Here is a 14,850-nt window from a genome sequence, read left to right on the forward strand (position 1 = left end):
GGTAAACCCTGGTAGGAAAATCTGACGGGTAGGATAAAATGTCAGGACACCGGCTACGATGCTGCAGGTGGCAGATCGTTAGCCTTTTCTCACAGCAGCTAGAATAATTAAATGTAAAAAAAAAAAAAATTTTTATGGCGGATTGTATTCCAGAAAGGATTATATGAAACACATGTGAATGAAATTAAATTATATTCCAGTTTTAAAGGTGCTTCTGATTACAGATAGCCTGGGATTACACAAGATTTGTATTTTAAAGACGACCGGTTCGAAGGGAGCATAGTTTGCTTTTTGGGTTAAAAGAATTTCTTGGTGTGAAATACGAATTGTATGACAATTAGAAATAAGACCGTACAGAAATTGAAATCTACACACACACTATACTCATAGTCACGCAATGCTGATGTTGTTAACATTAATAATCTGAGAATAAAGTATAACAATAATAATAATTTGCATGGTTTGATGTGATATGAGCTAATCGATCGTTAGATTACATCACCTTTGGTAGCACGATTTATTGTAATGCTTTTTACAGTTACATAATGTACTGTATTTCTGTCTACAAGTGGTCTGTGGAGATGATCCATCAAGGAATTGTTTTAGATTGAGTGGCAGCAGACATCAGCAATCCTTCAAACTCTTTAGAAAAGAAACAAAACAAACACCTAACAGTATAAACGAACTGAAATGACTCGGTTTGCATTTGAAAAACTGGACATTTTACAATAAATCACAGTGAATGGACAGTATTCAATATGTTCCTTTTTTACAGGTCTTTCTAAATGTAGCAGTAAAATTAAGGGGCTTTTGTTAAACAGTGGGACAAATGAAAAACATATTTCTCGACGAGGATGGGATTCGAACCCACGCGTGCAGAGCACAATGGATTAGCAGTCCATCGCCTTAACCACTCGGCCACCTCGTCGGATAGATCAAACACTTTTGGTCAATTCTATAAAAATGGCGTATATATGGTATATCCCCCAATTTCACGTCTTTGGACGCAAGTAATAAAACCTTAACGTACTAAGTAGATGTTGAAGCACTTTTGTCTCCGTGATATTTGGCTAAATCGGTATCACACAACTGTTAGTGTCACTGACTTACTTTACCTGACAGAGATAGCGCGTACACTGCTTTATTTTGTCCGTAAGCTAATAGATGAAGTTGACAAAATGTGCGGAAAAAATATTTTTACGTGACATTCGTGATGCCGTAGTCACCTGCTGCCCTCTGCTGGTCACATTGATTTATATAATAGGCAGCACATTTATATAATAGTATATAAAGATATATAATAGTGACAATTGCAAATTGGCTGTCGTTATTTGTTTTTATAAAGTTTTGTACACAAATGTGCAAACTTCTGACTACTTCATTAGCTGTTTTGTTTTTTTTGTTAAGCATTACAGTCTTATCGGGACACTCGTGTTTGCTACCAGTTTCATTGTGTAATATTTGTCATGTTTTCATACTTTTAGTAACGTGTAGCTGACCAATGTAACAGTAATAATGATAACTAACGTGACCTAAATGATAACTACCGTAAATTTACTTTGCCATCATCTATCTGCAATTTGAATCTTTCCGTCTACGATCACTTACCATTTGAATCTGGGGAGATTTGCATAATTTAAAGGTCTGAAAGGTTGTCTTGCATCATGTTTTCAAGATAAAGCAGTACAGGAAACGGCTCGTAACAGGCAGATCCATAAAACTCAGCGCGCTGTAAACGCCAACCAATGAAACAGAGGCTTTTGCGGACGTGGCCAATCACACGGTGAATTTCCTAGAGCCCCTCCCCCGCGTCGCTGACCATGTGAAGACTTGCCGCGAATTTCAAGCAGTTCAAACTGTTTTAGCGCGCACGGAAGCTTTAAGCTGGTCTTGGAGACATAAAAAACATATATAATACAGTGGCTTGTTTATTTATGTGATACAATAATGGCTACTCCTCCGAAGAGATTTTGTTCAAGCCTCGACGTTGACCTCAGTTTCGAAAAAAGGGCATTGAAGATCTCAATAGAGGGAAACATTGGTAAGTTTAACTTATTTTGGTTTAATCAACTAAATAATATACATAGAATAAAACGCACTTAATACATCACGTAAGTGTCGTTAACAGTTTAGTTTTTATGATCGAGCTTGAGAGCGTGCTTGTATTGTTAAAGCTGCAGTCCATAACTTGTTTTGGTTTAAAATGATCCAAAATCAATATTTGAGCAAGTACATAACCAGCCAGTGTTAAAAACTATCGCCTTACTATAGCCCGATTCACAAGGGTTAGCTTATAGTAATGTTTTCTAATGTGAGTGGTGAGGGTAGGTTTTCGCGGGAAATTCGAGCATGCTGGTGCGTCATCACGTCACTTCTGTAAACAAAGAAGTTGTCCCGCTGTTCTGTCGATTTGTGCTACCCTGTCAGATTTTGCTAACGTTACCTCCCATTAAAACAGTAGGTAGTACAATTCGACACCGAAAAATGCTGCCTGTCAAATTATGGTTTATTAATGTCTACACCTACCACAACCCTAAACCTACCCTTACAGTAATGCAAATATAGTAATCATGTGTTAGATTCGTGGTTGTGGATAGAAGGGATACAACTACCGGAAACCAACTATAAATCATTTTTCTACCTATTAGATTGTGTTTTATTAACGTCTACACCTACCCAACCCTAAACATACCCTTACAGTAATGCAGATCCATTAAAAATTGTTGTTCAGCATTAGAAAAATTACGCAAAATTGGTAAACCCTGGTAGGAAAATCTGACGGGTAGGATAAAATGTCAGGACACCGGCTACGATGCTGCAGGTGGCAGATCGTTAGCCTTTTCTCACAGCAGCTAGAATAATTAAATGTAAAAAAAAAAATTTTTTTTATGGCGGATTGTATTCCAGAAAGGATTATATGAAACACATGTGAATGAAATTAAATTATATTCCAGTTTTAAAGGTGCTTCTGATTACAGATAGCCTGGGATTACACAAGATTTGTATTTTAAAGACGACCGGTTCGAAGGGAGCATAGTTTGCTTTTTGGGTTAAAAGAATTTCTTGGTGTGAAATACGAATTGTATGACAATTAGAAATAAGACCGTACAGAAATTGAAATCTACACACACACTATACTCATAGTCACGCAATGCTGATGTTGTTAACATTAATAATCTGAGAATAAAGTATAACAATAATAATAATTTGCATGGTTTGATGTGATATGAGCTAATCGATCGTTAGATTACATCACCTTTGGTAGCACGATTTATTGTAATGCTTTTTTCCTCAGTTGGTCAGAACAAACGTGGCAGACTTGTTACTTACTTGGTCAGATGACAATGTACGGTGAAAATTCTTATTTGGGTCATATTCCAAGACGTAGGCAGGAATCTGTGATTACTAAGTATAGGATTCACACCGGTGCGGTGACTGACTGCCACATACTCCTCAAAACATTAGATTCATCCAAGCTGGAGCCTTGCCAGAGTACAACCCACGCAAGGAAGATAATTTCGCAAGTAACTGCAATTCCAGGTTTTCAAACAGAGATGGCGACAAAGAGGCAAAACTTACGGACTGCAGCTTTAAATACAGTAGTGCTGTTGGCGCCAAATACTAGGTCTATTTTGTAGAGCGAGCCGTGACAGCCGTCGATTATTCTTATTATTAGACTGAATTGTGTTTAAATAGTTAGTCGTCTTGCCACATGTTTGGTATAAGAATTGCAAAAAGTATTTTTAAACGTCCTGAAACATTTATTAAAAATTATGGAACGGTTAACAAGTGATGATGATGATGATGATGTTTTATGACAACCATACTATAATTTAAAATAATAACAAAAATAGTAATGATAATAATAAACCTTAAAAAGTCTGCAGCATTTAATACCTGCTACAACCAGAATCTGTGATTACTAAGTATAGGATTCACACCGGTGCGGCCGGTGACTGACTGCCACACGTGCTCCTCAAAACATTAGATTCATCCAAGCTGGAGCCTTGCCAGAGTACAACCCACGCAAGGAAGATAATTTCGCAAGTAACTGCAATTCCAGGTTTTCAAACAGAGATGGCGACAAAGAGGCAAAACTTACGGACTGCAGCTTTAAATACAGTAGTGCTGTTGGCGCCAAATACTAGGTCTATTTTGTAGAGCGAGCCGTGACAGCCGTCGATTATTCTTATTATTAGACTGAATTGTGTTTAAATAGTTAGTCGTCTTGCCACATGTTTGGTATAAGAATTGCAAAAAGTATTTTTAAACGTCCTGAAACATTTATTAAAAATTATGGAACGGTTAACAAGTGATGATGATGATGATGATGTTTTATGACAACCATACTATAATTTAAAATAATAACAAAAATAGTAATGATAATAATAAACCTTAAAAAGTCTGCAGCATTTAATACCTGCTACAACATTTGGTTTAAGCATGCTTCTGGCAATTAATGCCAGACATAAACATAGACAGACAAAGTAAGTGAAGTGAGGTGTGGCCAAGTATGGTGACCCATACTCGGAATTTGTGCTCTGGATTTAACCCATCCAAGTGCACACACACAGTAGCGAACACACCCCCGGAGCAGTGGGCAGTCATGTTGCTGCGGCGCCTGGGAAGCAGTTGGGGGTTCTGTGCCCTGCTCAAGGGTCTCACCTCAGTCGTGGTATTGAGGGTGGAAGAGAGCGCTGTACATTTTTTATTTTTGATGATGCAGAAAACAAATTAGGATTGCTTGTATTGATGTTTTGTATTTTAAAACATGTATATTTGTGCAACAGCGGCAGGGAAGTCAACTTTTGTGCACTTGTTGGAGCGGGCGTCAGAGGAGTGGGAAGTCATACCAGAGCCCATTGGGAAGTGGTGCAATGTACAAAGCACAGAGAACGAGTATGAGGTACAGTATGTCTGTATACAATATATTTTATTAAGGAAGTGTCTTCAAACTCTTAAACATTAACGTGAGTGATTTTTAAAATAACCTATCCCCTTCTATCCCTGTAGGAGCTCAGCACATCCCAGAAGAGTGGAGGCAACCTGCTGCAGATGTTGTATGACAAGCCCAGTCGCTGGTCTTACACTTTCCAGACCTACGCCTGCTTGAGTCGCGTCCGTGCACAGCTTCAGCCTCCTTCTGCCAAACTTCAGCAGGCAGAGCAGCCAGTCCAGTTCTTTGAGCGCTCTGTCTACAGTGATCGGTACAGACATTAAACCGATTGTCTGGAATTTGGAAAAGAGTTTAAAAATAGTGTTAAACTGAAAAAATTAAAAAGTCTTACATTTTTCATTCTCCAGATATGTCTTTGCCTCTAACCTCTTTGAGTCTGGAGATCTGAATGAGACTGAGTGGGCCATCTATCAAGACTGGCATTCATGGCTCCTCACTCAGTTTGAGTCCCAGATTGAGCTTGATGCCATGATCTATCTTCGCGCTGATCCCGAGGTAACTCACAGCTCCTTACATGGTGCATGGTTCACCTGTAGTAACATAAATGTGAGAATTTTATGATGTATTGATTAAACACATGATCTACAGAGGTGTATGCAGCGTCTTCAGTTCAGAGGACGAGAGGAGGAACAAGGGATTCCCTTGGACTACCTGGAGAAGCTTCATTATAAGCATGAGTGTTGGCTGTACAACCGAACCACAAAGTTAGTGATCAACTTACTATGTGCTGAAACTTGTATTTGAGCTGTTTTTCGTTGTTTGAGTATCTAAATGGGTATATCGTCATATACAGGTTGGATTTTAAGTATCTTAAAGACCTTCCAATACTGGTCCTGGATGTTAATGAGGATTTTAAAAATGACCGAATTAAGCAAGAAAGTATTATTGATAAGGTACGTATACTCTATATGGGTCTGTGGACAAATGGCATTATAAGAATTCTGCCTCATAGTAAAGTGTTTTAGAACTGCCATGTTTTGACATGATTTTACATCGTAAATAAGTTGTTGTTTTTTTGTTTCCTTTCAGGTGAAGGAGTTTTTGAACACCCTGTAGCCTACAAATATACATTAATTTGTGTCAATCATGTAAACTGGTGATTTATCACTAGTACTCTGGGGATTCATGCCTGTGAATGAATTTGTGATTTTATTTTTTTAGCTTATTTCATATTTAGCTTGTTGTACATATGTATTTCTTTTGTATATTAAAACATAATTTTTTACAAAACATTGTTTTAAACTCTTCTGTGATGAACAAATAACACATACAGGAGATTCATATTTATGTACGGAATGTCTGGAGACTATTCCGTTAGTGAAAAGTTACCCGTTAATGTTACAGGGTTCTCACAGCCATGGAAAAGCTGGGAATGTCGGTGTTTACTAAAAAAAGACATGGAAATAAAATCCTTAAAATCTAAAAATTCCTCTTGTTATTCTCTCCTCTTAAAGAGTTTGTCTGATAGAAATTACTCTTTTTGAGTGCAGCCTCTAAAATTATGTTTTAAAATAGAATCTTTTTCCTGTAATTACAAGCAACTGGAAATGTCATGTAAATTAATTGGTCAAATGTGTGGGAAGAATATGTACTGAAAGATGTACAGCTTGAATAGAGAGAGAAAAATAAAATGGTAACCATTCATTTCTTCAGCTTTAGACACAATTCTCTCCACTTTGCCTTATGACTAGTTGCCCAAACTCTTGCTCCTGTAAAACAGGCTGTCAGAACGCTGACTCACTCAGCAGTGAGAACCTGGTGGCTCTTTCTATGTTTTTGAGTTCATCCTTGTAATAATGCTTTCATAAAAAGAAACACAGTTTAGGCAGTCGTGGCCTAATGGTTAGCGAGTCGGACTTATAACCCAAAGATCATGGGTTCGAGTCTCTGTATTGGTGGCAGGGGGAAGTGAATGACCAGTGCTCTTTTCGACCTTCAATACCACAACTGAGGTGAGACCCTTGAGCAAGGCACCAATCCCCCAACTGCTCCCCGGGCACCGCAGCAAAAATGTCTGCTCTGCTCTGTGGTGTGTTCACCACTCATTGCTGTGTGTGTGTGCACTTGGATGGGTTAAATGCAGAGTACAAAGTCTGAGTATGGGACACCATACTTGGCCACTCATAATATTTAGCTTTCATGGTCAAATTTGTAGGCAACCCATTTAAGTCCAGTTTTCAGGTTGATTTTATCTACGTTCAGACCCCCCCCCCCTCCCCCCCCCCCCCCCCGGGAAGTGAATGACCAGTGCTCTTTTCGACCTTCAATACCACAACTGAGGTGAGACCCTTGAGCAAGGCACCAATCCCCCAACTGCTCCCCGGGCACCGCAGCAAAAATGTCTGCTCTGCTCTGTGGTGTGTTCACCACTCATTGCTGTGTGTGTGTGCACTTGGATGGGTTAAATGCAGAGTACAAAGTCTGAGTATGGGACACCATACTTGGCCACTCATAATATTTAGCTTTCATGGTCAAATTTGTAGGCAACCCATTTAAGTCCAGTTTTCAGGTTGATTTTATCTACGTTCAGACCCCCCCCCCCCACCCCAATGCTTTCAATGCTTGTAAATGGTTTAAATGTCAAACGAGCTGTGATATGATGATGATATATCTGCATGACACTGAGAAACAATGAAAAAATAAGAATACCATTGTACGTGAAATGCATGCATTTACATTAATGTTCCATACCATAATCATGGTATATGCATATATGTTAATCTAAGGTTGTATTTGTACTGTATATATTCATATTTTAGTCACAAGTGAAGAGTCTGAACAAAATGTGAACCTTTGTTAATGGCATGAATTCACCTATAAAACCAATATTTGCATAATATGTAAGTGAAATAAGCATGCACTTTTTAAAAATATCGCCTGAAAAAACTTTCACATGTAAAAAGAAGCTAAAACTTTATTATTGAGAATAATGTAACATTATCTTTTAGAAAAAAGTAACATTTATAGAATAAAGAGTTCTTCAAATTATAAAGCTGAGTCTGAAAGCTTTATTTGAGCATTTCATTATCATCTAAACAGTTTATGAACATCGAATTTGGATATTAGAAAGTTTGAATGTCTCCCATATTAGTTTTCAGTTTCACCAGCGATGAAACAGCTTTCAGTGGACTCTCAATCACAATAGCATAAAGTCATACATTTTATGAAAGTGACTCACAGCTTCTATACCAAAATAAAAAGGTAAATATATTTATGCAGACGAATATGACAAAAGTAACCCTATGCAAAATAAAAAAAAGAAAGTAAAATATTGCCACTAGATACAATATATTATAACTCTTCTCCGCGTATTTGATAATGTTTACACAATATCAGATACTCATCAAAATAAACTACAAGTCCCATAACTAAATATTTCACAGAAATCCGGGTATTGCTTCACCCAGGTCAGTCGCACCCTCCTCTAAACTGTTATTGACACAGTTGTCCTAACATGTTAAATAATAAGAGTTGCCTAATATCGGACGCAAAGATGACATACTTTTAACTGTCAACATTAGATATTATATTATACAATTATATAAAAGAATTCGACAGTTGGTGATGCTATTCTGATGCATCCTCCATTGCATAACAGTAAACATGACACCTCGAAAATTCACAAAACTTCCTAAATATGATTCTGAAAACAAATTAACCTCTACTTTCTCGAAAAAGACAAAAATAGGCGTATCGAGAGGGCGGGAATTAGTGACAAGCGTGCCCGCGTCCAATCGTCTTTACTAAATGATGTTTCCTGGCGTTAAATCTTAAAGCCCTCTTGTAAACCAACCTTGACGTCGCGTGCTTTCGCTCGAGTAGCGTGTGTTGCAGCCAATCGGGTTCCAGTACTTAACTCTCGTGCCCAATAACCTTCGCATATTTTGAACAGGGGCGGGACAATACACAAATGGATCGAAGTAGGGTAGGTTGTTAGAAAGTTAATGGCTTGGGGGAAAGAGATTCTCTTCTCGCTTCAGGAGAGTTTGAGGATTTTTCTGAAGTAAAACGTAATTATTTTATAACAGTATAACCCCAAAGAAAGTGAAGAGACAACATTATCTTCACAAACAGACGTATTATTTAGGAAAGTATGCAGGATGCAGTAGCCGGGACGGCAATGCTGACGGACGGCTTTGAGGACGAGATTGACTCGGTGACTCCGCGTTCCCCTGCGTTAGGGATGGGGGTTGGAGCTACACCAGGAGCCGGACTCGGGGGCCTCGGGATCGGCGTCGGTGGCAAGAAAGTCCGCTTGTTCGGCGAGGCTGGCGGGCCCACCACAGACAGACTTGATTTCAAACTCACAGCGGCCGCAGTGCTGTCGTCAGGCCCCGGATCCGGCAGCGACGAGGATACTAACCTAACCAAAGTAAAACATTCTCAAACTTAAGACAAGTAAATAGTCTAATAAAAAACGATTTACGAGCGATAGTACAAATACAAGAGAACCGACATGAATGAAATAACAGTCCTTTGTTTTTTAGGTTGCTCTGTAGCATGCAAATACCGAATTGAGTTCCCTTTTTTTTTCTAAATGCATGTTATTATGAACATTTCATCCATGCATATGTTTGTTTGTTTGTTTCTTTTTTAAAGATGTTTTGACCTTATGTTTAAAGGATTAGTTCACTTCCAGAATAAAAATTTCCTGATAATTTACCCCCCCTCCCCCCATGTCATCCAAGATGTTCATGTCATTCTTTCTTCAGTTGCAACAGTTTCAACAGTTTGAACTTCCAAATTACAGTTTCAATGCAGCTTCAAAGGGCTCTACATGATCCCAGATGAGGAATAATTGTCTTATCTAGTGAAACGATCAGTCATTTTCTAAAAATAAAAATGTATATACTTTTTAACCACAAATGCTCGTCCTACACTTGCTCCGTGATGCGCTAATGGCTTCTCACTGGTGACGTATGGTGGACTTCTCCAATCATTTAGTCTACTTAAACCCAGACCCTGCAAGATTTGGTTCATCTGCTTCCACTTTTAAATGCAATGCCGACATCTCAAAATCCAATTAACAAATGATGCACAGAACAAAGTCCCATCCTACATTTTTGATAATCATTACACTAATATATTTCACAAAATGGAAGAAAAGGTCACTACTCACACTTTCTCGTGACTTTAAACTGACAAGTAGAGGTCTGTGTTGGACTGTGTTTTTTTAGTCCCGCTCCCGCAAAGTTCTATTCCGCACCCACCCGCTCCCGCTATATATTCACTCTTTGTTCACCCGCTGTCCGCTTAGAATAATTTTCTTCCCGACCCGACCGCTCCCGCTAAAGTTCTAGACTTTAATTCTCGTTTCCAGAATCTCACATTTTAATTTCCGTTACTGAAAGAAAGAGAGATAGGCGGACAAATAAAAGTGTAGTCTTCACTAAATTGTATGTTGTATTATTCGTCTTGTCAAGAGTCTTGAATTTATTGACTTTGACTTGAATTTATATGAATTATCTTAAAACACAAAATTTGTTTAATATTGTATGCAACACAGTAGGAAAAAAAGTGTCAGAGAAAATAAAAAATGTTGTACAAAAATTGTATTTCTTATTTTTATTCATCTTGTCAGGATACAGTTTGTTTAACATTGACAACACAATAGGGAAAAAGTGTCGCAGAGAGAAAAAAAATAAAAATGTAGGTTGTATAAAAATAGCCTATTAGCTATTTTTATTCGTCTTGTCAAAATACTAAATTCGTTTGACATTTTTCTGTCAACACGGTAGGAAAAGTGTCGCAGAGAAAAATAAATACACGTCTTTCATTTAAAATGATAGGCTAAGCAAAATATAAACAAAACCGAGTTGAACGTCCTTCAAGGACAGCTCATCCACACTTTGCTCCATACTTATTCTGCTCTGTCACTCATTGACAACCTGCCCGTTCTTTCTGAGGGCCGTATATTTACCACAGGTAGGCCTACAGCCTGCTCTGAGCATCGTTATGCACATGCTGCGCACAGACCACGCAAATAAAACGCGTGACGTTTAAAGCATGCGTGCAGCGCATGCTTAACAGTCCTGAGCGCAAGCTGTACTGGTGGTCAATAAGAATAAAGCGCAGATATGCTGTTCTAAATGGACGTCGGGACTGGGATATTGTTAGACCGCCCGCTCCCATTCAAATTACACCAGAGTTACCTACCGTGTTTTATACGGGAATTTAATCCCGCGGCGCTAAAAATCCGGTCGGGTCCCGCGGGAATGCAGACCGCTATTGACAAGTCTTAAAAATGTGTGGAAATTATAGGCTTTCATGGTGACACGTGAACTTAATGGTGATTTGTACCAAATTTCTACTGGTTTATCATGTGTATCAGTAGATCACTCACCCCTACTTACTTGCTCCACTACCAAGCGTGCAGACTAGTTAAAAAAACAAAAACAATAATGTTTTATTGGTTGTCAATAAACCATAAGCCTTTTTTAAAGTAAATGACTGAAGTCAAATTGAGTTCTTGGGAGCCAACATGATTGCAAACATATATGCTGTTGCATTTCAGAGTTGCATGTGAGTACAGGGGTGTGTCTGTTGCCTTTTATAACTTGTAATGGGAATTTAGGGGGAGGGGTATTAAAGTTTGTGGAGGTAGACAGAGCTGGTGACAGACTCAGGTAGGACCCGCATTCCCATGAATTCCAGCATTCTGCTTCCACTTCCTGTTAGGTCACCATGTGTCATGAGTCAGTCTGCCCTATGAACTTAAATTAGACTGGAAATATGTTTAGAAATGTAATTGTTTTTGAAAAACAAGTTTAGTCATTCAACCAAGACTATAGCTGAATTAGGATACTTAATCTGAACGCTGGATCATGTGATAAATTGTTACATCCGTGAGATTACAGAGCAATTGAATGCATTTTTAGTTACATTTAAATTCTTGACATTCTCTTTGCTTGTTTTAGTCCTACATGGAACTCTGCAGTTGTTTGTAGTCATAAATTTGCATAGCCAGGTTCAGTCTTGTAGCTTATTTGTGTGTTACTTAAAATTATGACATCCTGACTCGTGCTTCCAGTCTAGTCCTCTATTGCAAACTATATGCATTGTTCTGGAAAACCTGGGAATGTCAGGGAATTTCAAAAGTTTGAAAGTCATGAAAATGAATAATGTTAAAATGTCATGGAAAATTCTGTAGGAAATATACATTTTGAAAGTCGTGGCCTGATGGTTAGAGAGTCGGACTCAGAACCCAAAGGTTGTGGGTTCGAGTCTCGTACCGGCAGGAATTGTAGGTGGGGGAGTGAATGTACAGTGCTCTCTCCCACCTTCAATACCACGACTGAGGTGCCCTTGAGCAAGGCACCGAACCCCCAACTGCTCCCCGGGCGCCGCAGCATAAATGGCTGCCCACTGCTCCGGGTGTGTGTTCACGGTTTGTGTGTGTTCACTGCTGTGTGTGTGCACTTTGGATGGGTAAATGCAGAGCACTAATTCCGAGTATGGGTCACCATACTTGGCCACATGTCACGTCACAGTCACACATTCATTTTGTGGTTGCACTCAGCTTTAATCACTCCTCGTGAATGTGGTGCTTTTAAAAAGATTAGTCAGCTTCTGGGAAGCTTCTATATGTCCTATATGAACAGGCACAGAAGTGATACTGTTAAATCAATATCAGAGTCAGACAAATGTCAGATGAAAAGAGCAGCATACTTGTAGCGGACAGTTGCCCTTTTCTGTCCTTGTGTCAAAATGCTTTTCTTATGAGAAAAAACCCCATTTAGGATTAAAGTTTGTAACATTTGCTAAGTTTGTCCTCGTCTACTGAATCCCTTAGTAGGATCTTTTCATCTTAACGTCTTAGGGGCTCACTTATACTGTAGAATTTTTGCCTTATGTAAACTTGTAACATAAAAGGGCATTTCTTGCAAGAGGGCATTTATTGTCCCATCACATAGGCCTATATTTAATGACCAACACACATTTCTCATGACTGTGGCCTATGACACAGCATGCGTTTCCTAATTAATTGCATATTGCTGTCTGAAGCGGGATTAAATTGTATTGTCTCTACATATTAACTCCCTGTCTTTGGGGAAAACTGTAGATATAATCATAGCAACAAAACCTGCCAGTAGGGGCTGGCCGATGTGGCCAAAAATATTATCATGATATTTTTTTTCCATATTGTACAATACCTATATTTATCATAATATTTGACCATTGATGGGGAAAGAAATGCTTTCCACCTGTTTTAGAGCTTGAGAATGAATGGAAACAAAACTTGTTTGTTCACAAATAAACTCCATTGTATTATTTTTTTCTAGATTCTGTTTTATGATTTGGCAAATTTCATCAAATGTGTAATGAAATAAATTAACAAGACTTTAACAAGTTATTCAGTCTTTTAAAAAGTAATAAATGACAACAAATATAATTAATTTTAGGGCTGTGCAATTAATCGAAAAACAGTTTCGATGATTCGATTTTGGCCTCCAACGATTATGAAAATACAGTAATCGAGATAAAACGATTATTGCTCCCCATTTCGCCCCCTTTTCCAGCGCTGTGCTTTCGTTCCTCCATAAAAGCCCATACAGTAACCCTAACAGTAAATTGGATCCGTGCGAATCTTAAAGTGACAGTGGGCTATTTTCCTGCTGTGACTGTGTGCTTAATATTAATCAAACAACAAAAGACAAATTCAAAATCTCACACTGCTCTTGAGTGAAGGACTTTTGTAGCTTTAATAAGAAACAAAAAAGTTTAATGCTTACAGTGAAGACTGCTGTTTTATTTTACTTTTAATTATTAATTTCTGTAGTAGGCTGTTAACTGCTTGAGACTTGCATAAAAAAAACATTAAAGCAAAGTTTGTTAAATTTTTGTCTTTTTATTCTATTGTATTTGTCCTTTGCTTTTTTATTACTGACAGTTTAATTATTTTCAATAATTGAGGACTTTTTGTTAATATATATTTGATTTGTATCTTTAAATTAGGGCTGGACGATATGGCCAATATTTATAATCACAATATATTTCTTAATTTCAGTCGATACGATATAATTCCGATATCGATATGAACACTATTAAAAAAGTCTCATAAGAACGGCCACAACAGATGTCTGTACCTACAAACTTATGAAAAATTAATTTGCCAACTCTATGAAACCTACTCCTAGAAAACCATATAATATTTTAGGGGAAAAATGGCGCAAATAAATGTTCACCTTTTATTGGTATTTAGCCTTCATACAAACAAGAAATGTGAAATCACTATCAAATAAATCTCAGACTCTGAGACTTCAAACTATAGGCTAACATACCAGTCAAAAGTTTTTGAACAGTAAGATTTTTAATGTTTTTTAAAGAATTCTCTTCTGCTCACCAAGCCTGCATTTATTTGATCCAAAATACAGCAAAAACAGTAACATTTTGAAATATTTTTACTATTTAAAATAACTATTTTCTATTTGAAAATATAATTTATTCCTGTGATTTCAAAGCAGAGCTTTAGCATCATTACTCCAGTCACATGATCCTTCAGAAATCATTCTAATATTCTGATTTGCTGCTCAAAAAACATTTATTATTATGATGTTGAAAACAGCAGAGTAGATTTTTTTCAGGTTTCTTTGATGAATAGAAAGTTCAGAAGAACAGCATTTATCTGAAATAGAAATCTTTTGTAACATTATAAATGTCTTTATCATCACTTTTGATCAATTTAAAACATCCTTGCTAAATGAAAGCAATAATTTCTATAATATACATTTTAAAGAGAGCTTTTGAATGGTATAGTGTATAAAGTTACAAAAGCTTTTTATTTCAGATAAATGCTGATCTTTGGATCTTTCTATTCATCAAAGAATCCTGAAAAAATGTACTCAACTGTTTTAAATATTGATAATCAGCATATTAGAATGATTGCTGAAGGA

At 37.5% G+C, this 14,850-nt stretch overlaps 1 protein-coding gene and 1 non-coding gene across 2 annotated transcripts; one reads left to right on the forward strand and one right to left on the reverse strand.

Moving 5' to 3' along the window:
* Positions 1 to 846: 846 nt before the first annotated feature.
* On the reverse strand, positions 847 to 928 carry trnas-gcu (transfer RNA serine (anticodon GCU)). The gene has a single exon. It is a non-coding gene; the product is annotated as a tRNA-Ser (tRNA).
* Positions 929 to 1,811: 883 nt separating this feature from the next.
* Positions 1,812 to 6,352, forward strand: LOC107559410 (deoxycytidine kinase-like). Its single transcript, XM_016243223.1, has 7 exons — positions 1,812 to 2,041; positions 4,791 to 4,906; positions 5,014 to 5,207; positions 5,305 to 5,452; positions 5,546 to 5,661; positions 5,751 to 5,850; positions 5,987 to 6,352. Exons 1-7 carry the CDS (start codon positions 1,948 to 1,950, stop codon positions 6,011 to 6,013), a joined length of 795 nt encoding a protein of 264 aa, XP_016098709.1. The 5' UTR covers positions 1,812 to 1,947; the 3' UTR covers positions 6,014 to 6,352.
* The last annotated feature ends 8,498 nt before the right edge of the window (positions 6,353 to 14,850 follow it).

The sequence above is a fragment of the Sinocyclocheilus grahami genome, unplaced genomic scaffold (genome assembly GCF_001515645.1).
Source record: "Sinocyclocheilus grahami isolate Dianchi unplaced genomic scaffold, SAMN03320097.WGS_v1.1 scaffold684.1, whole genome shotgun sequence".
Lineage (NCBI taxonomy): Eukaryota > Metazoa > Chordata > Actinopteri > Cypriniformes > Cyprinidae > Sinocyclocheilus > Sinocyclocheilus grahami.